Source organism: Acartia tonsa, chromosome 7 (assembly GCF_053477335.1).
Source record: "Acartia tonsa isolate MP-2025a chromosome 7, ASM5347733v1, whole genome shotgun sequence".
Taxonomy (NCBI): domain Eukaryota; kingdom Metazoa; phylum Arthropoda; class Copepoda; order Calanoida; family Acartiidae; genus Acartia; species Acartia tonsa.
The window spans coordinates 33,041,097-33,063,744 of record NC_137266.1 but is presented as its reverse complement, the minus strand read 5'-3'; the positions used below and the strand labels follow the sequence as shown (position 1 = coordinate 33,063,744).

Below are 22,648 nucleotides of genomic sequence, written 5' to 3'. Positions count from 1 at the left end.
TGATTTATAAACATTATCTTGAATTGTAAGTAGTTTTACTACAGAAAAAATCAAGGGTGATATGCCTCGCTTTTATGGACATTGCCATATTCCTTGTAATAAAATAATTCCAGTATTAACATTAAAAACACTTAAATATGACATTGAACCTGAGAGTGTGTGTGAGAGAGAGGAGGGAGATGGGAGAATTGTATCTTTATTCCCAGATATTTATCTATTTACTAGTATCGAAGCTACTCTATTATTAGCCTTTGTCCATACGTCTTTTAGACTCTACATTACAGAGATTCCCATGACATTCTATCATAGTTCTACTTCTATTAGCTGTCATGTTTAAGAAAGGATAACTTACATAACTTTTAGCTTTGACACGAATTTTCTTATGTGAATAATATTACCTTTTTTTATTAAACTGTAAGTAATCATGATCAATTTTATTGTTTGTTTGTGATTATACCATATTATGTATATGTATTTTTTTTGTATGTGTCATAAAATAAATATTTTATTTCATTTCATTGGTCATTTGTATTGTATGACGTATTTTTTCTTCATTTATGTTTTTAAGGATCAATTTATGTTCTCTATTCTTAATGTTCTTTGACAGATGCTTTGCTTCTCATGGATGAGATTATTCTTGTTTATCTTTTTTTCTTGAATTATTTTACAATTAGTCCCGCGGCTAAAATACTCTAGTTAAATTAATTCAATGATGTGTGTGTGTGTGTGTGTGTGTGTGTGTGTGTGAGAGAGAGAGAGAGAGAGAGATTTATCTGAAATTAATTCAAATATTATTGATCCAATAAACAAGGCCGTGTTTAGTAAAAACAAGGACAGAATTCTACATTGACTTTCTTTCGTTTTAAATTAATTGAAGACACTTAACTTAAGAATACATCTAGATATCTAATATCTATAAAGGTTAACTCACAAACAAAATGTGAATTTCCTATTATATAAAGTAGAAAGCTTTTTTTTGTCTGATGCCAAAGATCTCGAAAATTGCTGGTTCAAATGGATTGTACTTTTCAAGGAAGCTTTATAAATATTTTTGGGTGGTTTTAGCCTATTTTCCTGACCTCTCCGTAGCTGCTAGAGACGCAGTTGCTTGTATTTATTAAGACATTATGAATTGCTCGAGCATATTTGTTATCTTCTAATGTGAATGAAAAAAATGTATATGTCTATCTAAATATTAATTAAATCTTGGTTTTGGATCAGACGAAATAGTTTTTCTTCATGGAAAATATCACTTACTGTTTTGGTATAATCTTATATACAAAAATCGTCCAAGTTTTGTGATTTTTGAATATTCAAAATAAAGCTGGTTAAAACCAAATCAATAAGTTATGGAAAAATTTAATTTCTATTCTTGAGAGATCAACTAACTATTTAAATTTTGATAGGTATTGTAGATAAATCACTGAATATGATATGAATATGTTTTAAAAGTTTAATTCTATCTCAATTAAGAAAGAAACAGTACATTTCTTGAACTAAATCAGTAAGAGTAATGTATTTACGTATGGTCAGAGTCAGACCCTAATGGTAGCTGCGCTACCAAACAACCAACATACCAATAAAATATACCTATTTCCAAAAAAGCTACTAACATTTCAATTGAATTAACCCCTCTGCTTTATTTTCTATACTTTATACTTTTGAATTAGTTTGCTCTGTAATCAACTTCCAAATTAATAATTAAAAGGGACAGCTACCATTATAAAGATATCGTAATCCAAGTTTTAAAGAAATAGTCACAATCAAATAGCACCCTAAAAAAACAATTTAAAAGAATATGGTTTTTAAATCATGTTTCGTAAAACCTGTTTTTGAAAAGCTAAGAATGTTTCTAAAAGGTTTTCTTAAAACAACAATTACGAGATATCAACTATAGTCCCAGCCCCCTTTTATCTTTAAAAGGACAACCTAAAAATGTTTACTATTTACTATAACTATAAAAGTACGTTGAATATAAAATAATTATAGTATCAAATAAAAATACCAGGGGATGCACTAAAAACTGTTTTAATAAAGGGTAACTTAAAATATTTTCAGTAGTTATCTAACTATTCTTATATTAAAGTAATAGGATCTATGTCTGTCTGTCTGTACCGAAGAATCTCTCAAACAGCTGAACCGATATATTTCTCCTTTACAATATAACTTCTCGTAGGTCCTTGGAAGGTTTGTAATAATTGTGGGGAAGGGTACCGATACCCCTCTAGAGAAATCGCCAATATAAAGTTTTTCTTTTTAAAACTCAAATTATTTTTAAAAATTTCATATTTATTAATGTTCTCGTAGGAAATTAATATAAAACCTAAGTAGATATGTATTCTCTAGAGTCTTAATGGTTTATAATCGGTTTTATCCTGCAGAAATAATCAAATTCTGAGTCATAAACCCCTTTTATTTGTATCCAACTTTTGTACTTTCCTTTTTACTTTTATTCATCTTTTGTACTGTCCTTTTATGTCCCAAACTTGGAATTTCAAAGATTAGATTCTTTTTCTGATAAGATTTCAACTTTTAAATGGGTAATGTAAAAATAGTTTCTATTCTTACTTGTTTTCGTTTTACTAATACAAGGTTTTTTGTACTTTTTATTCATGTTTTATACTTTAAATGCAAATTTCATTTATAAGTTTTTATTTCTTATGAAGTCTTTATAGACGTCAGTAAAGATATCTTTAACTAAGTATTTTTTTTTCTGCAAAAGATCTTTGAAATGTCTTAATTACCATGTTTTCTTTAGGCCTTGGGTTGGTTTTAGGCTATTTTAAAAAAAATTTAAACACCCAAAAAGTCACACAAAACCATTTTACCATAAAAAATATAAGATGTTCTTTTTTAAATGAAAATAAAAATTGATTGAATAGTAGGATTACCAAAATGCACCTATATCTAATTGAAATAAGACACCTCAAATCGTATTAGCAGTTAAGATACTATATAATCAGGTTTGTATGTACGTCACTTCGTTACTACGTCAGAATAAGCTTTTTAAGATTCATATTCCTTGTTATAGACGAATTTTATACTTTTAAACATAGATTGCTTAAAATCTTAAGAGGTGTGTAAAAATAATCTTATAACCTTATATAAAAGTAACACAATCTAGGTCTGTGTGTCTGTCTGTTCAGAAGGATCCCGCAATTAGTTAGTGAGTTAGTACCACCACCCTCCAAAAAATGCCCCTAGAAAAAATGAGCATGTTCTATACCAAAATCTTCTTTTTAATTGTGTACTTTACTGTATTTTTTTATTTCTAGATGCCAATGGACATTGTTATATTAGTTGTATATATCCTCGTTGATAAAACTCCTCTAATTGAAAGTATTCTAGCCGTTTTCGAGATTTAATGGACATAAATACATACATCAGTTATTTTAGCTTAAAGTTAGCTATAATGTTTTTTTACCAAGCTTAGAAGACAGGTTTGTAACTTAAATTGTAAATAATCCTAATCTTTGCATAAAAAAATGCTAATAAAAATTGTCTAAATGCTTTCATGAATGAAAAGAAAAAGTAAAATGTTTAAAAGAGAGAAATAAATAGTCAGTTTTGACCACCCACAAAGGCACACACAAAAAAATGGGTAGGAGGGGGGGGGGGTTGCTTTTTATCTTGCATCAATGTGAGGGAGTAAACCCAGCCTTAAATACACACATATACACACACACACACACACAGCAAACATTTTGTATGGAGACCTTGGATGCTTGAGTAAGATTGCATCCCCTCGGTCCCCCTACCCTGCCCGCAACCATACATCCTCCCTATACACAGCTGTCCCCCCCGCTGCCCAATGACCATCACAATAATAAACACCATTTGGATGAAGAAAAACAACATATTAAAAACTCAGTTAGGTTTGATTAACTATTAACTTATAAATTAATTTGATGTGTGAAAAATAATTTGAAAGTAAAATGGTTATAAAAGTTTAACATTGAAAAATTTTCTCTACAACAAACCCTGGCGAAATTTAATTTCTTTTTCTTATGTTTCGTTCAAATCACTGTCTATTATTGGTTTTATTCACTTTAAGATACATTAAATCTAAAGTTATTTTACATTGTCACTTGATAATAAAAAAATATCTTTTATCACATAAGAATATAATTATGTGTTGACGCAAAATAATGCGTATGTTTATAAATGTGTGCGTATCTGCTTGTACGCAGCGTACAGATTTCCTTTGACAACTGAGTGTAGAAAGAGAGAAGAGTGGTTACATTCCCACCCCCCTCTGGGTTGTGTCCCTGTTCCCCCCAACTTCCTCATTTGGAAAATATTGTCACGGAGGGGGTGGGGGGTAATAAGGTAGGTAGGGTGTGCGAATGTCTGTTTGTGTTTGTGTATGTGTGTGTAAAGAGGTGGACACTAAGGATAGTAAAGTCTCCTGACGCACACACACACACACACACACACACATACGCACACATATACGCATACGCGCATTAAGTTAGTCTACTCTTTATGAAATGATTAAGTCTGGAAGTGAGTGCTCACGTGGTTTCACGATATCAACAGTAAGAGATGGGGGGAGGGGGGTGGGGAAGAAATGGAGGAAAATTTGTATGTTTACTGGGCCCCTGTTGGTGGCGTGTGTTGTATGCTAGGCGCCGGCACTATGTAGGCATAAAACTAGGCGCCACTAGCCTACCGGCACTATGCATGTAGGCATAAAACTTGGCGCCACTAGCCTACTAGCACTATGTATGCATTAAACTAGGCGCCACTAGCCTACCGGCACTATGTAGGCATAAAACTTGGCGCCACTAGCCTACTAGCACTATGTATGCATAAAACTAGGCGCCACTAGCCTACCAGTACAATGTAGGCATAAAAACTATGCGCCACTAGCCTACCATCGTTATGTAGGCATAAAACTAGGCGCCACAAGCCTACCATCACTATATAGACATAAAACTAGGCGCCAATAGCCTACTAGCACTATGTAGACATAAAACTAGGCGCCACTAGCCCACCGGCACTATATAGACATAAAACTAGGCGCCGCTAGCCCACCGGCACTATCTAGGCATAAAACTAGGCGCCACAAGCCTACTAGCACTATGTATGCATTAAACTAGGCGCCACTAGCCTACCGGCACTATGTAGGCATAAAACTTGGCGCCACTAGCCTACTAGCACTATGTATGCACAAAACTAGGCGCCATTAGCCTACAGGTACTATGTATGCATAAAACTAGGAACCACTAGCCTACCAGTCCTATGTAGGCATAAAACTAGGCGCCACTAGCCTACCAACACTATTTAGGAATAAAACTAGGCGCCACTTGCCTACCAGCACTATGTATGCATAAAACTAGGCACCACTAGCCTACCAGCACTATGTAGGCATAAAACTAGGCGCCACTAGCCTACCAGCACTATGTAGGAATAAAACTAGGCGCCACTTGCCTACCGGCACTAAGTAGGCATTAAGATAGGAGCTACTAGCCTACTAGCACTATGTAGGCATAAAACTAGACGCCACATGCCTACCGGCACTATGTAGGCATAAAACTAGGAGCTACTAGCTTACCAGCAATATGTAGGCATAAACTAGGCGCCACTAGCCTACCAGCACTATGTAGCTATAAAACTAGGCGCTAATAGCATACCAATTATTAAATTTCATTACAGGAATGATTTTTACTGAGACCTTAAAGCTTAAAGGTATTTTTAAAATAAATTAAATTCTTAAAATGTGCATCACGCTTATTAATATTAAAAACCTGTAGAGCCAGGTAGCTCTATCTACTCCTCCCCCCTTCCACTATTTATACTGAAGCAACTAACATGCATAACATAGGCCTACTAATCTGCCGACTAGGAGGAAATGCATATCAAGTAATTGCAGGGAGATGACAGTTGATTTTTCTACAACACTTTCTTTCTTATAAAAATACAAAAAGCAAAATTCAACAAAAAGAAGCTGTTAAAGGCAGAACAATGTCATTTTGAGGAAAGATAAATGATCCATTAATGTCCTTTCCTTGCTTCCCTGAAAACATAGAGAGAGTAAAGTAAGGGACATTGTGGGTGTGCTCTAAATTCCACACATGTTTCAGATTAGTAAAATATTAGGAATAGCAAATTATTATAACTGCACAATTAGCCCCCTCTCTTTTTTGTATTTTTATCATTAAATAACAATTAGTATTAAATTACTATTCAGTTATTTTGCTAATATAAAACAGAGATCTAAAGGGATAAGACAATGTCCGATAAATTGATGTAAATCTACAATAATGATACACAAATTTTCCCTTCTGTAGATCAAAATTATTGCTTAAAATGCTTGAAAACCCAACAAAATAACCAACAAATAAAAGTCACCAAAGATATTAAGCCAACGAAAAAGAAAGCGTTATTATAAACTTTGGAAACTAGCCCATTGTCCCCTCTCCCTCTGATTTGGTTTTGAAAATATGCGGGAGTGAGGGGACACCCCGTGTGGTAGTGGGACAGTGGGAGGAATGTTTTGAGAATTTATGAGGGGTATCCCCGTCAACTTTGGAACAACATAAAAGAGGGAGTAAACAATAAAACATATATCATGTACATTTTGTTTGAGATGGTGGTTTAAAAGTGTTGAGGGGTTTGGGGGGGGGGGGACACACCTGCCCCCAATGAAATTAAAATATTTTATGTTTGCACATAAAAGCCCAATTTTGCATTGGAAAGGAAATTATTTTTTAAAAATTAAATTTTTCAATCGTTTTTTAGAGCATTTCTACTCTCAATTTCTACCACATAATAAATTTGATTTATTTAATTTTAAAATTGAAAATTATGATACCATCAAGAATCAAAATGCTCAAATTGGAACTTTTAAAAGAAGTTGTTATAACATTAAGACTGGGTTAAAATCTTTTATAAAAATTCTACTTTATTTAGAAAGTTACATTAATCATCTAATTTAATTCTTGAATGAATTAATGAATAAGGTCAAACCTATGGAGTGTGGTAGGGAGATTCAACACCCACCCATTTTTCTCTCACTAATGGTTTCACACCCCCCTGTGCACGCCACTGAGTCCAACATATAATAGATTATTGGTCTTTTTTTGGTTACAAGCAAAAATATCATGAAGGAGCTAAGGGACTGCGTGTCGTTACTTTCACAGAAAATGAACTGAGCACTAGACATTGGACATTGTTAGTGTGCATCCATTTCTGCACTGCACACAAAATTATAATAACAACACAAACTCGCGAGGGACTACGAATTGATATACATCTCCAATTTCAATAAACAAATTTACTGATTCTATATATTAATATTTCTGGACGAAAAGTTTGGAAAATTCAAAACAACCAATAAAAAGATTCAATAAAAGTATCCAAAGCTTTTTACCCAATGAATGAGGTGATGTAATCATAAAACCTTGAGTCCCCTTCCCTGCAAACTGTGACATGGACTTTTACATCTCTTATAATTTATTTGCTACTTCGCATCGGAGGGCTCTTTGTTTAAAGGAAAAGAATGGGTCAGAACGCTCCAAGGCTTTAATCTAAATCTAAATAGCCTTAAACCATCCAGGGATAAGGGATAGGAAACCTGGCCATTAATTAGGTCCCGGCCTAGATTCTAAAGGGATATTGCAACTATTACAAATTACTATCAAACTGGCGGACGCTCCCAAGTAGCTATAGCTCTAAACCAATAAGAATCGGCCTGTTTTTAACAACCAATCACCAATTGGCGAAAATTTTAGAAGCAGACAATTCTGGAAAAAATAATGATTTCGTCTGCTCCTAAAAAATAAATATAAATGGTGTTAGATCACATTAGCTTAATTATTAAATCTGCTTAGAGTTAAACATTAAAAAAGGGCCATATAGAAAAAAACAAAAATAACAGGATTATTTTTTGGAAAGGAGGTAGCTACAAATTTTCATTTGGTAGTTTATAAATTAGATGTTGTATTTTGAATTTTAAAAATTTAATACAGAATTGATACAACACTTTAACCCTAATATATGTACAATACACAATACAACACAGTACAAATATATCACTACATAATAGAATCCAAAGAATACTTGAGAGAATGTTACCCAAGTGCATATCAATTTATTTATTTTGAATTTTAATTAGCAATGAAATTTTCAAATAAAATTTTTACTCATTAATAAAAATGCAAATAATACAAACTAAAATCTGTCTGAGGGAAACCCAACGATAGCTTTCTGACAGTTCAAATTACCAAAGTAAAAGATAAAAAAATTTTGGGAGAGAAAAAACTTCATTTTAACAAAAGCCATTAATATATAGGTTTATAAAAAGTTATGTTTTTTACTTTAAACTAGCTACCTGAATTTGATTCTATACTTTATCTACACACACACACACAGCTTTTTTATTAGCGTTTTATACGAAGCACTGCGCCATCCCAAAACTGGTTTATTAGGCTAGAAATAGGCCTAGGCTTGAAATAGGCCTGAAATAATATTTTCCTACGTTTCCCATCCCTTATCCCTGAAACCATCCCAGAACCTATGTGATGTTTCCTTAAAACCGAGAACTCCATCGGATTGTTAGTTGTCGAGATCTTAAGCTACAGACAATTAACAATTTACTTTATATAATTGGATTGGGATTTTTAAAAATATGAATGCTTTGTAAATTAAGCTATAGACAAATAAATCTTACTATTTAATATCATAGGATTGGGATTTTTGCGCAAGTGGCTGCACACCTACAACATGCATCTAAGTTAAGAAGGCCAGGACAACAAGTTATTCATTCATAATTATTAATTATTGACCAGTCTTAATAGAATTTTTAAAACCAGCCATGCATTTATGTTATCCTACTTTATAAAGTCAAGAGGCTTTTTTGTCCCTTTAGACATCTCTTACCACTGAACCGATTGAGCTCTCTATTTTGGGGATGCTAAACTTGGGTCCTGGGATGGTTTTAGGCTCTCTAAATCTTTACTTTTAGTTATTGTGTAATTTTATGTTATTTTATAAATTTTGATTTTACTTTTATAATCTACTCTATAAGTGTTTATGTCCTACTGTCTGACTGTATATCCTTTATTTTTGTTATAAACATTTGTAGAAAAAAATTAATATAACATTGTGAGAATTACCATAATAAGTACGCATTCAGAGATAAACTTTGCACGGTAAATGACAAATAAACATGTATTATTCGGGATATGACGAGCAAACTTACAGTTATTCCCGTAACATCCTAGCCTCAAAGGGCAAGCTTTCGCTCTCTTTTATTTCCTCCTTTTTTTTCTAAATATACAAATATCTATTGATGTTTAAAAATTTAGAATAGAATATGTGGCTTGGGATTTTTTACGGAAAATGTTAGAATTTACCAAATATTTACTTAAGGAAAATGTTTATCTGAAAGTTAAAAAGTTAAATTTGCTATTGTTTTGTGTAAAAATGACCACTTACCAAACCAAAAAGTTCCTTAACAATGAAAACATTAAATACTGCGGTGAACCGTCAGTTCCACATATGCTATTCGCGCAAAAATATACATAGCATTTAAAATTTAGGGAGTGTTTAATGATACGAGTAAAGGAAAGGGTAAGAAACAGTTTGTATTGTAGTATAAATCATGGAGAGAGGGGATATTGGGCTGTTTATTAAGAGATATAAGTTTTCCGGAATTGTAATGTAGGGAGTAGATTTGAAATCTGCATCAAATTTTAAGGTTTTTTAATAAAATTCGTTTTTTGTATAATTCTTTATCTAAAAGCGGAAATACAAATTAAGTTAATTAATTTTGGCATCCGTGATTGGTGGATTTAAAAAATCTGAGCTCTGATTGGATGTCGTACATCATTCAACGAATTAGAGCGCAGGTAGTTTAAAATCCACCTATCCTATTGGTCAAAATTAATTAACTTAAAATGTATTTCCGCTTTTAGATAAAGAATTTTACAAAAAACGAATTTTATAAAAAATCCTTAAAATTTGAAGCAGATTTCAAATCTACTCCCTACATTACAATTCCGGAAAACTTATATCTCTTACTGTTTATTCCACTAGTACCCAAAGTCTTATAATAAAGTTTTCATATTCGTTAGCTTAGCAACCTTAGGGACTTTTATTGGATTTTGATTGGTTGGGTCATTTAGTTGAGTGTCCAAACGTTTCAACCACTAATTGTAATCTAAAGAAGTTGTAATTTTGTGTATCATCATTGGGAATATACATAATTTATTGGCTATTTTCTTATCCCTTTAGATCCCTGATTATTATGCGTTTCTGATGTGATACATTATGCGGTCGTAATTGCACACCAATATTACAGACAAGACCCTCTAGATGTTAACCTTTTACTTTTACACATTTTTATGTAAAACATTGTCATTAAAATTTCTTCCTTCTTTTTAGTATCGACTAGGGGATGCGCCCCTAGCTTCTAGGAGCTCTGTATTCAAAGGGGTGAGGAAAGCAGAAAATAGCCTGAAACTATCCCGTTAACTATGTGAAGCTTCCATAAAATGGAGAACTCAATTGGTAATTGAAATCTTAAGCAACAGACAAAAACCTACTAGTTTATATAATAGTATGGCTGCATGGCAAGTTATAAGATTTTTCCGCTTGTCTGTAAAAATCGGTTTTTTAAATGCCTTTTATAATTGACTTAGACCTTTATTTTAGATGCCAGGCACTAACATTTCTACAATTGCAGTCAACCAACCTATTGATTGGAATTCCTTTGCCTGGAAGTCCTAACTGTGCATCTTTGAGTCAAAACATTTCCTATACTCTTACAAAAATTACGGACTGGCGTACATTTTGTATCATTAAGTAGCCCACTATTTAAAAAAGTTTATGATTTAATAAGCGACCCCCCCGCCTACCTCCTTTACCCCCTTCTAATTTTTAGAACTTCAAAATTTCTAGCCCCTGCAAGCACAGCGTGGCTTTCTTATCCTTAACCTAACCTAACAAAAAAAATACATCAAAAATACATTTTTCTCATAAAGTTTGTTGATGGTCCACTTTCTGTTGGAGGGAAATTGCCCCCTTATTATCAGTTCAACTAATCGCATCACATTTAAGAGCTTTTAGTAAAAATTGCCTTGTAATTGATTCATTAAGGTCAGCAATTAGATTATCAATACAATCTAAGATAAAGACTGTTTAGGCTATACCTTTTTTTTAGAAGCGATGCTTTTCTACATATAAATCGTATTCGTACGTCCGTCTAGTAGCTCAGGTCATATTTTTAGGCATTTTCAATTAATCCTAATAGATTTAGAACATTGTTTAGAATTTCATTTACTATAAACATATTATATAAAGTGGTAAGGTTTTGTTTTGTCTAAATCTTAATATCTTAATGATTACTGAACGGATTGGGTTTTTCATTTAGGTAAGCTTTACATAGGTCAATGGCGGTTTTAGGCTATTTCATTTTCAAATTTAAGTCTTTGGGTGGTTTTTTACCTATTTTTCTAGCCCCTTTGAATACATATTACCTATATGCTAAGGGCGCAGCCGCTAGACTGTTATAATCTAGGAAATCTAATGTCATTACCAAAAGTTATTTTTTTTAGGATCAGTAGACTAGGATACTCGAATTTTAAATGAATTTATAAATCAACTTGTATTATTAAAGATGATCATTTATGAAACGATTTAGTACGTCTTAAAAAAGTGAAGTCTTATTTAAGATTATTGTGATCATTCATATATTAAAATTATTATCTCTCCTTTTGTATGAATTGTTGAGCTTCGCTGGTAATAATGTTGTGATTCTTGTTATTTTAAGATTTAAAAGTATAGGATAGTAATGTATAATTAAATGGGCACAACAACTTTATTAAACTAGGGAAATGGACATAGGTTTTAAAAGCGAAGCTTTTCTATTATTTTGGTCTGTTAGTCAGCCTAAACATTTGTCAGTATTAAGAAATACAAATGAACAAGTGAATTATCTTAGCTTTCATTAGAGGTAAAACTTTTAATCTTAACCCTTACAGATCGGGCCCCAATTCCCACCTTAATAGATCGGGGGGGGGGGGTCATATTGACCCCCCCCTCTATCTCGGCTTCTGTTACAGATAAAGACGTAAGATTTTTTTCTGGTGGTTCATGTGTATTTTTAGAGAAAATTACTTTTTCTAGTCATAGCGGTCAGGCCGCTCCTTAGCCGCTTTTTAGCGGCCAGCCGCTAAATTTTAAAACAGCTGTAGAGCGGCCAATTTTGCAGCTAGGATGATCAAATTTTAGGACGAACTTTTATTTTTCATAACAAAAAAATTACTTTTTCTGATCATCGCCGAAAAACGGCAAATAACGGAAACCGTTATTTTCGGCGGTTACGGCGGTAAAACGGCGGTTGGCGGCGCCAATTAATATTTTTATCTGTTTATTGTTGCTCAAGAATTTACCAAAAAAAATTATAGGTCTCTAGCTGTAATAGAAGCCACGATATTCATGATATATGTCTGTAGTAAAAGCCGGACAAAAATCGGCCATAAAGTTGGTCAGGGTGCGGTCAAACGGTCATAACACCACTTTTCTCATAAGGTCATTGATATCTTAGTATTCACCAAAAAAAATTTAGGTTTCAAAAGTCATAATGTAGAAATTAAGATTTATTTGGAATTTTTTTAAAATTTTGGTGCTACCCAACCGACTTTGACCGGACACCACGACCGACACAGACCAGATATCCTAATAAAATCAACTCTTGCCGACGCATAATTACTAAACTTAAAAAGTCATGAAGTCACAGCTCTCCATCTTACCTACAAAAAAAATGACATTGAAAAAACTAGAGGGGGGGGTCAATATGACCCCCCCCCCCGATCTGTAAGGGTTAAGGTATAATTATTTATATTATCCTAACTATAGGGCATAGTTAAGCATAAAACTTTTTCTTATTTTACATTCATTGCTTTTTAGTCGTTTTAATATTCTGCGTCTTTCCCTTACTAACAGAGAGACGGACGTATAAACTAACCCTAGTTAAAGAGTAGTCGCGCTACTAGTTACACTAGATATAGCTGTACACTTTATTACTTTTAGCTTCTATATTTTGAATCTAGAATTAAAATGTATCTAAATTTATCTTATCTAGCGAAGCTTTCATTTAATTTTAGGTAATTGCCCTATTTATCTATTTATCTTTTAAAAAACCGAGGCTTCAGCTTGGTCAAACCACGTCACAACTATAGATGTTTAAACTTGTACGAACTGCCAGTTTGTCAGGTGTGCAAAATTATGGAAGGCTTTAACTAAAAACAGACGTAAAAAGTGGCAATTTACTACATAAAGGAATTGTCTTTTGGTTTTAAACTTTGGTATAATTGTAATTTTAGTGACTTATATTAATTTCGATAGCTAAGCTCCTCAATCATATTAGACAAAAAAAGCTTTATGTTATTTTCTTAAAATATTAAAAGTTAATAACTTTGCTTTTAAGGATATCATCATTTTTGTTTAATGTATCAAAATATAAACTAACACCAAATTATATGATAATCTATTGTATATTTATTATTAATTATTATTATTTCATCCATACAATCACATTCTATTGGAGTTATTTAAAGAGAAAACAAAATATTTCATCATTTTTTTCATTTTTATTATACTCTATCATTTGGTCAATATGCAATTCCAATTATTTACACTTTATGTTAACCACTGCACTGGTCGATAAATTGAAGTATATCCCTAATGACCATAAACAAAATTACCCCAACTGTAGACTAAAAACAAAAAATCTAAAAACCTAAAAAATAGTTTGGTTTCTCTTCAATAAAACATTATAAATAAACAATATATTTTTTTTTCTCAAAAAATAAGCGTTATAATTGTTCAATATTGCAGGAACTAAAATGTTTAAAAATACATTCATTCCGCTAAATATTTATCTTTGGGGTGTGCTTTCTCTTCCGCACATTTTCAAATTATATTATATAATAAACACCCACTCTTTTTTGATAATATAAAACATTATGCAATTAATGTATGTAAGGTATAGATGTACAGACAACTACCTGGCCCAAGTGGTAGGAACCTTTTTTCGTCTGGTAGAAATTGCTTTCTGCTCGTTTGCAGCAACTTGGCTGTGTTTATAATTCCAACACTATTGGCTGATTTTCAAAGACCCAATTGAGAGTCGGCACAGGGTCCCCACCCCGTGGTTATAGTTGCATATAGTTCATACCAACTCTATTCTTTTACTTTGATAACTATGCGATGTGATAATATGCGAAAGTGAATGCACCCCCTCATTGGCATTTTTAACTGCAACTCTTCAGGGACAAGGGATATAAAACCTGCGTTGTTTAACCATAAAAATAAAAGGACTTTTTTGTCTGTACGCTAGAAACGTAGGGAAAAAACTTCAAAAGTATTGTTTAAATAATGGTTTGATGGTCATCCATTCGGGAAAAATGTAGCCCTTTGTAAGTTTTGTGACTTTAGCAGATAAATTTTTGTTTGGTTAAAAATAAGATTTTACATCACTTATCCCTGATAATATTATAAATCAAGGATAAAGGAATAAGTAAGGAAAAGCTAAGATTAAAAGTTTACTTATAGTTCACTCTCGGTTGAATGAAAAAAGCCAAAAAAATTGATGGAAGAATCATAAATATTTTCACTTTTGATAGTGTTTTTCATCATTGCTTATCCCTATATCCCTGATTGATAGGCATACAAAAATCTATTTTTCTTTAAAAGATCCCATAGAAAATTCTCCAGCTATGGCCACATTTAATTTCAAAACTCCGCGTTGTGAATCTTCTATTCCATTCTCTGAAATATGAAAACAATGATAATTATGTTCAATAGTAAAGAAGCTGTTATTGAATTGATGACATAGTAGTATACATTAAGAGATGGCTAGATTGATAGGGTAAATAGTTAGATAATGATAGAGGGAGAAAAATAGAGATAAATAGATAGAGTAGATAATGAAAGAGGGAGGAAAATAAAGATAGATATATAGAGTAGATAATGATAGGGGGAGGAAAATAGAGATAGATAGATAAAGTAGATAACGATATGAGAGGAAAATAGAGATAGATAGATAAAGTAGATAACGATATGAGAGGAAAATAGAGATAGATAGATAAAGTAGATAACGATAGAGAGGAAAATATAGATGGATAACAATATTAATAAAGGAAATGTTTGGCAAATCAGAGCTTAACAACCTTTAAAAACAAATTTTTAAAAATGGATAAAAGAAATTTTTAATTTAAATATTTCAAATTTACTGTATGTACAAATTTAGAATGATTTAGAATTTTTACACATTTAAAACTAGTCCTTATTGTTACATATAAATCCTCACGCAAAGCTTGTAAATGATTCTATTATGCAATAGCTACAGTTATGTACGGTTAGACCGACCATAAGTGTAGACAAACTTCGCTTTTTAAAGTGCAGAAAACAATACCTTTCATATTTCCATTTGATCTAACAGCATTATTGTTTCTATGGTTGGAGGAGGCAAAATGCGATGAAAAACTGTAGGGAATCTTCCCTGAAAATAAAAACGCCATGAAACGTCCTTAACAGGATAATAATAGAAATTAAGCGCATCGTATTATAGACAGCTTCCTGCATATATTAAAATAAAAATTATAACATTAAAACCACGTTAGATTCGCAGGTTGAATGCCTGTGCTAACAATAATTTTATTATTCGTAAAATAGTCTGTAATACGATGCTATATATGATTTTTCAGTATGGCTGAGAACCGGTTCTAATCCATCGGATATTATTCGGTTTTAAGCCATACTGGAAAATCTAATAAAATCGTTTGATCTGGTACAGTTCGCTGTTATATGTTCGCTGAAGGAATCAAACAATAACTCTAACTACTGAAAATCAAAAAACATACCAACATAAAAAGGCATACAAATAATCTGGCATAGTTAAAAATCGCAGCGCGCGTAAATGAGCGAAAAAATGCTTGGTTTTTTTCAGCAACCCGCTACATATTTTAAATTTGTCTGGGTAATTTGTTCTAAAAGAAATCCTATTATATAAAGTAGAAAGCTTTTTTATCAGTAGCTTTAGATATTGATTACTACTTAATCAATTCTTAATTTTAAGAAAGGTTTACATAGGTTTAGAGATAGTTTTAGGTTATTTCTTATTATTTTGGCTAGATATAAATATACCTGAAGTGTTGACAACATTAGTGATGGCAGTGTTTGCTCCATACCCCAGGGCAGGCATTTGTCCACCCATCAACTTTCCTATCTCATGAGATCTCATCTGGTGTGTGTAACCAGTTATCTCACCCTTCAAAATTAATATATATCAAAACTACTGACTCTACATCTAAAGGCGTTGCTACAAAAGATCTAATTTACAAAAGATCTATCCCTACAAAAGATCTAATTCTACAAAAGATCTAACTCTACAAAAGATCTAATTTACAAAAGATCTAACCCTACAAAAGATATAATTTACAAAAGATCTAACCCTACAAAAGATCTAATCCTACCAAATATCTAACCCTACAAAAGATCTACTTTACAAAAGATCTAACAATACAAAAGATACAACCCTAACAAAGATCTAATTCTACAAAAGATTTAACCATACAAAAGATCTAATTCTACAAAAGATCTAACTCTACAAAAGATCTAATTTACAAAAGATCTAATTCTACAAAAGATCTAACGCTACAAAAGATCTGACCCTACAAAAGACCTAATCCTGCAAAATAGAACTTTTGTAGCATTCGCCCTTTTGTATTAGACATTATGTTTCATTAGACCTTTTGTAAATTAGACCATCTGTAATAAGATCTTTTGTAGCAACGCCCATCTAAAGACCATGCTCCTCATTAATATAAGAGTGCCATTTATTAGGGAGACTTAATATGGAACACCTGTCAAAACTCAAGGCCAGGGTAATGTAAAAGATGAGCAGCTTCCACGAGAATTTCGGGTCGGTCGATTGTTAGGTAACATGCATCTAAATCCTAACTTTGGAGAATCAGGGGTACTAGTACTTACAAACATACAAGAATCTTCAGTTTACGCTTTAAAATATATAAATTGAGGGTGTGTTAGTTTTTTTTTTACTGTAGAAGATGTCTCTAAGGGGGGTTAAGCTACATAGAATACTATTAATGTTTATTAAGATATTTCATAATTTTTATTAAAGTTACCTTGCTATATGGAACAATATGATGGTCTTTGCTATTTGGTCTTGTGTTTAATGGTACCAACTCTGTACTAGTTTCTATAATAATATAATAATCTCTACTATCTAGTCTTGTGTTTAATGGTACCAACTCTGTACTAGTTTCTATAATAAATAATAATATAATAATCTTTACTACTTAGTCTTGTGTTTAATGGTACCAACTCTGTACTAGTTTCTATAATAAATAATAATATAATAATCTTTACTATTTAGTCTTGTGTTTAATGGTACCAACTCTGTACTAGTTTCTATAATAAATAATAATATAATAATCTTTGCTATTTGGTCTTGTGTTTAATGGTACCAACTCTGTACTAGTTTCTATAATAAATAATAATATAATAATCTTTGCTATTTGGTCTTGTGTTTAATGGTACCAACTCTGTACTAGTTTCTATAATAAATAATAATATAATAATCTTTACTATTTGGTCTTGTGTTCAATGGTACCAACTCTGTACTAGTTTCTATATTAAATAATAATATAATAATCTTTATTGTTTAGTCTTGTGTTTAATGGTACCAACTCTGTACTAGTTTTTATAATAAATAATAATATAATAATCTTTGCTATTTGGTCTTGTGTTTAATGGTACCAACTCTGTACTAGTTTCTATAATAAATAATAATATAATAATCTTTACTATTTGGTCTTGTGTTCAATGGTACCAACTCTGTACTAGTTTCTATATTAAATAATAATATAATAATCTTTATTGTTTAGTCTTGTGTTTAATGGTACCAACTCTGTATTAGTTTCTATGATAAATAATGATATAATAATCTTTTTATTTACAGATACAGAATACAGCAGGCCTCGGAATCTTGGGCGCATTCGCTATCTCATACAAGGCAGGACCAAACTCATGCTTCGCACTTGTCCATGGACCCTTGTCTTTACTATTCAGTTTTGTTTTTAATGGTACCAACCAGAGAGAGTTGGGACAATGGGTTGTTTGTTACAATAATCCCAAAAATTTATGATAACGGTTTCTTATGCGTTGATTTAACAAATTTGGGGACTAATAGATTTCTAATGGATGTTTCATTAAGTTGAGTGCCCAAGCGTTTCAACCACTGGTTGTTATCTACAGAAGGAGTAATTTTGTATATCCATCATTAGACATTAGCCATTGTCTTATCCCTTTAGATCCCTGAGTACCAACTGTGTACTAGTTTCTATAATAAAATATACCTGATAGAATGACTGGTTTTGGGGGAGGTGGCGTACTGCATGTTTCATTATTTCTCTCTCCTTGGATATCTAAAAAATATTAAAGTTTACGTTTTCATTTCTTATTAGTAGCTCATCTACATTCCTAGTTACATTTTACCTTTTTTTCTTTTTTTTGGAAAGGTTTGGTGATTTTTGAATTAAAGAAAATAATTGTCAAAAATATTCACCTTTAGATATTGTTTTAGATTCTGAAGTCGCAGAATCCCCATTGTTGTTATTATAAGCTGGCTTTACCATGGTAGTTGGAGGTGGCTTTACTACACCTCCATTTTGTGATACTCCATTCTAGATAAATATATTATTTTTAGTTAGCTGGCTTCACTATTGTACTTGGGGGTAATACTCCATTATAAATAAATCTAATGTTAGAAAGCTACATAATTGTTATCCCAGTATTCTAAACTAGCTGCTATGCCCCAGAGGCCTCTAATTTCAATCAACCAAAGTAAAAAACAAAAACAAAGGTCGATCGGTAAGCAATAGAGGACACAAACATTCCGCCTCTTATACAGAAGAATTGTTAGACAGATAAAACAATAAGAATTTATCAAAAACTAGTTGATCTTCTATTAACCCTGTATCAATAGATACATAATTACTTGGATGCTGCATCAGATTTTTATGTACTCTAATAAAGTAACATATCATTATTCATTATCCAGCTGGCAAAAATTACGATACCCTCCATCCACCCCTTTTACCCTATCCCCTCCTCTCCTACTGGAGTAACAAACTTACCAAAAAATGAGCATATTAGCAACCTATATTGACGAACATTTTCCCTGTCAATATATCTACGTATTCTGAATCTATTCCGAATCTCTTTTTGCATACTTTTGTATCTTCAATAAAAATAATACCTTATTTGATGATGAATCTGTTTTCTGATTATTATTAGAATTTCCTTTGCCATTCTCTAAAATATTATTCTATGTAATTTGTAGTGTGTCATTATGTGCTACTTAAGAAATCGACAATGGCTAGATCGATAAGTGTATACTTTTGGAAAGCTTTTCATTGTTCCTTAGCAATTATTCAATGAGAGAAAAAGGTAAAATCTTGCAGGAGAAACCCCTCAAGGCAAAACACAAAAATATGTGCATATATGATAAAGACGTAATTGAGAAAAAAACAGTCAAAGGGAGAGTTTGACTTACATAGTTGTTTTAGACTTAAATATGACCCGTTGATTTTAAATTCCACAAAAAAAATCATATGCATGATTAATTAGCATTATTGTTAACATACATACTATTACTAGTCAAACAAACAGGCTTACATAAAAATGGACGTACATACGTAAAAACAGAACTGTAAAAAGCTGCGATACAAGAAAAGATGATTTGACTGACCTAATTTTGTTCCATCTTTCTTTTCTGAATTGACGTCAAGACTCAAAATTTCATCATCATCCTCGCTAGAACCTGGAAATTATGACACAGTATTATAGACAGGCGGATACTGAAATGCAATATTCAAAAAAACCTTGTTTTGTTGGCTCCGTTGGGCTCAAGGCACCGGACAATATAAGTGAAATTAGTCATAAAATGTAATTTAGTATTATTCTTCGGAGATTGCCCATAAATGGTTTTCATGTATGGTTAATAACTGGATTTAATCCACAGCGGTTATTACTCGAATTCGGAGCCATGAAATTGGCCTTCTATCTGAAATTGCATAAGAAAACACTTTTCTCCTATATAAATTTGATGTTCTCAAGTGCATTACAGACAGGTTTTTAGTAGATATTTATTGGTCAGTTGAAGATTTACATACAAAAATAATGTAGCTGTCTATCTTTGATAACAGCTGGATGAATCAAATATTTCATAAAGAAATTAAAATCCCCTCATAGCGTGGTCCAAATAATATTATAGTGGATGCTGAGAATTTTAAAGAATTCAGCTGTCTATCTTTAATAGAAGCAGAGAAAATAATATAGTAAAAATGTTGAACGCTATTATTCATTCACAGGCTTTAATTCTTATATTTCTACACGCATTGTAAAAATGTTAAAAGATAATTATGATATAATATTAAAGTTTGACCTAAAGTATAAGATTGACCTATAAAATTAAAGTAAAAGTCACGGCCATTAAATGTCTAAGAAGAAGATCAATAACTTTTATTTTATTGCATCAATTGAAAGAACGGCTGAGTATTTTTAGAAATTCAAATAAATATTTTTTTCAGTGAGCAAGGAAATATAAGATTAAAAACATTAATTACTCTGTTTATAATATAAAGTAGAAGGATCATTTCTGTCCGTCCGAATGAAGCCTAGGATCCTAATGACATCCAAACTGATTAGGTTTTGCTTTACAAGAAATAAATCTTGGCTAGTCTTACAATGGTTTCAAGCTATTTTGGGCAAAACTGCTTGCTTACTAATAAATCCAAAATATCAGGTAAAGAAAATGCTAGTTTTGCTTGGAAAACAAATATCAAATTCAACCCATGTAGGCATGGCTCTGTTTATCAGAATACCCAACCCATTCTTGGACTAATGGTCAGTTCGTCTTCTCAAAAATGTATTTTGTCTATTCATGGTTTGAGTCAATTGTTTGTCTGCGATTAAAACTGGGTCAAGGAAAGTTTGCAGTTTTCTGCAATTCAGAGAAATATTGCGCATTTTTTAGCAAAACTTTTATCCGTAATATTGTAGAAAAACATGAAAACAAATGGATGTCTTTCTATAAAAAGCGAAGCTTATCTATAATTAGTATCAGTAAATACGTCCATCTGTACGTTAGCTTTTATTATTGATTTCTGAAAGTAAAAATATTATTTTGTATAACGATTTTTGTATCAATGAAGAATAACTTTGACATTGTCATCACCATGGAGTCCAAATTTTCGATCCAATCTATTATTTTTTTTTACAAATATTAAGATTTGTAATAATATTTAAGCGTAGCATATATATTACGTTTAATAAGTCCATATTTGGCACCTTCATTTAAAACAACAGATCTAATTTTGATAATATACAGACAAAATAATATTCTATTTATTTTTAAAATTAAATAAAACTCTGTATTTGTTAATGTTTGTTTGTCTGATTTTTTGAGCTTCGCCTTTATGGATATTGTCTTTCTTGTTATTTGAAGTGTTTATAGTTTATAACCTTGAACAAATATTACAATAACAATTGATGCATACCTATTAGAATACATTTATTTAAAGTAAACTAATTATAAGTTTTGCCAAAATTTTAAAATCTTTTCAGCTACTATTTTAATTTAAAGATAATACGATTTTTGTCGTTTATATAATTTTTTATACATATTATTCGCAAATAGACACTTGACTATAGGATCTTATTTCTAGATGTAACTGATTTAGAAACAAATATATTGGTCTATATTTTCCTTTATTCTAAATTCTACTTACCTTTGAAAACAACTGACTTTCTCTCTTTCTGTCAGGGACACACAAATATATTTTTATTTATAATAAAGAGCATTTACTTTTACTTCTCTGATCTTTGCTTTGAAGAAATGTTTAATATTTTAATCTATTTCCAACAATTAAAAATCTTTTGTTTTGTTCTTTGTATCTCCAAAAAGGTTTTTTTGCTATGTTTGTCTGTCACTATTTTATGGAATTTGATTAATCTTAGCTATTTCTAATAGAATTTATAACTTCTTTGTATTTTGTCAATGCATGTGCATAAATAGTGGAATATACATTTCAGAAGTTTTCATATCTTACTAGTTTTTTATTTCATTTTCAAAAAAATTGTTGCTAAGACTGGTCGACCCCCTTAGGTTTAAATTCAATCTAAAAGATTTGAATTTTCATAAATACTGATCTTGTTTAAATTGCCATATTGAATCTACATAGAAAGTTGTTTATTCTTGATTGGAAAACGATGAAAGATGGCTAGACATCAAAATTATTCAATAATCTTACAAATATTCATAAAAACTAGTATTAAAATAGAAATGTTGTACAATTGTACATGTGCAGCATAGTATATGTTATAGAGATGATTTTTATAGCAAAATTAGAATTTTTGAGAACTTTTTCAAAGCACTTAGCCCCTAAAGAGGACTCTATCATTGTGGAGTACTAAGAGCAGGTTTTATGCTGTTTGTTGGGTGATGGTTCAACATCTTTACTTACTATATCCCGCTTTAATTTGCTATAAGGCCGCCATTAAGATGTTTTTTTTTCTGCAACTTTTGGCACTTTAATGCGATAGTTGACCCTTG

At 31.6% G+C, this 22,648-nt stretch overlaps 1 protein-coding gene across 1 annotated transcript in view; it reads right to left on the bottom strand.

Moving 5' to 3' along the window:
* Nucleotides 1–13,534: 13,534 nt before the first annotated feature.
* Nucleotides 13,535–22,648, bottom strand: part of LOC145323604 (uncharacterized) — a 28,259-nt gene continuing 19,145 nt past the window's right edge. Inside the window, exons 21-29 of the mRNA XM_080165993.1 lie at nucleotides 21,825–21,855; nucleotides 19,784–19,855; nucleotides 19,292–19,347; nucleotides 18,599–18,716; nucleotides 18,390–18,458; nucleotides 17,157–17,230; nucleotides 16,156–16,279; nucleotides 15,425–15,511; nucleotides 13,535–14,778 (exon numbers count right to left, since the gene is read on the bottom strand). Of these exons, the coding sequence (XP_080022119.1) occupies nucleotides 14,687–14,778; nucleotides 15,425–15,511; nucleotides 16,156–16,279; nucleotides 17,157–17,230; nucleotides 18,390–18,458; nucleotides 18,599–18,716; nucleotides 19,292–19,347; nucleotides 19,784–19,855; nucleotides 21,825–21,855 (723 nt within the window). The 3' untranslated portion in view covers nucleotides 13,535–14,686. The remainder of the gene's footprint in view (nucleotides 14,779–15,424; nucleotides 15,512–16,155; nucleotides 16,280–17,156; nucleotides 17,231–18,389; nucleotides 18,459–18,598; nucleotides 18,717–19,291; nucleotides 19,348–19,783; nucleotides 19,856–21,824; nucleotides 21,856–22,648) is intronic.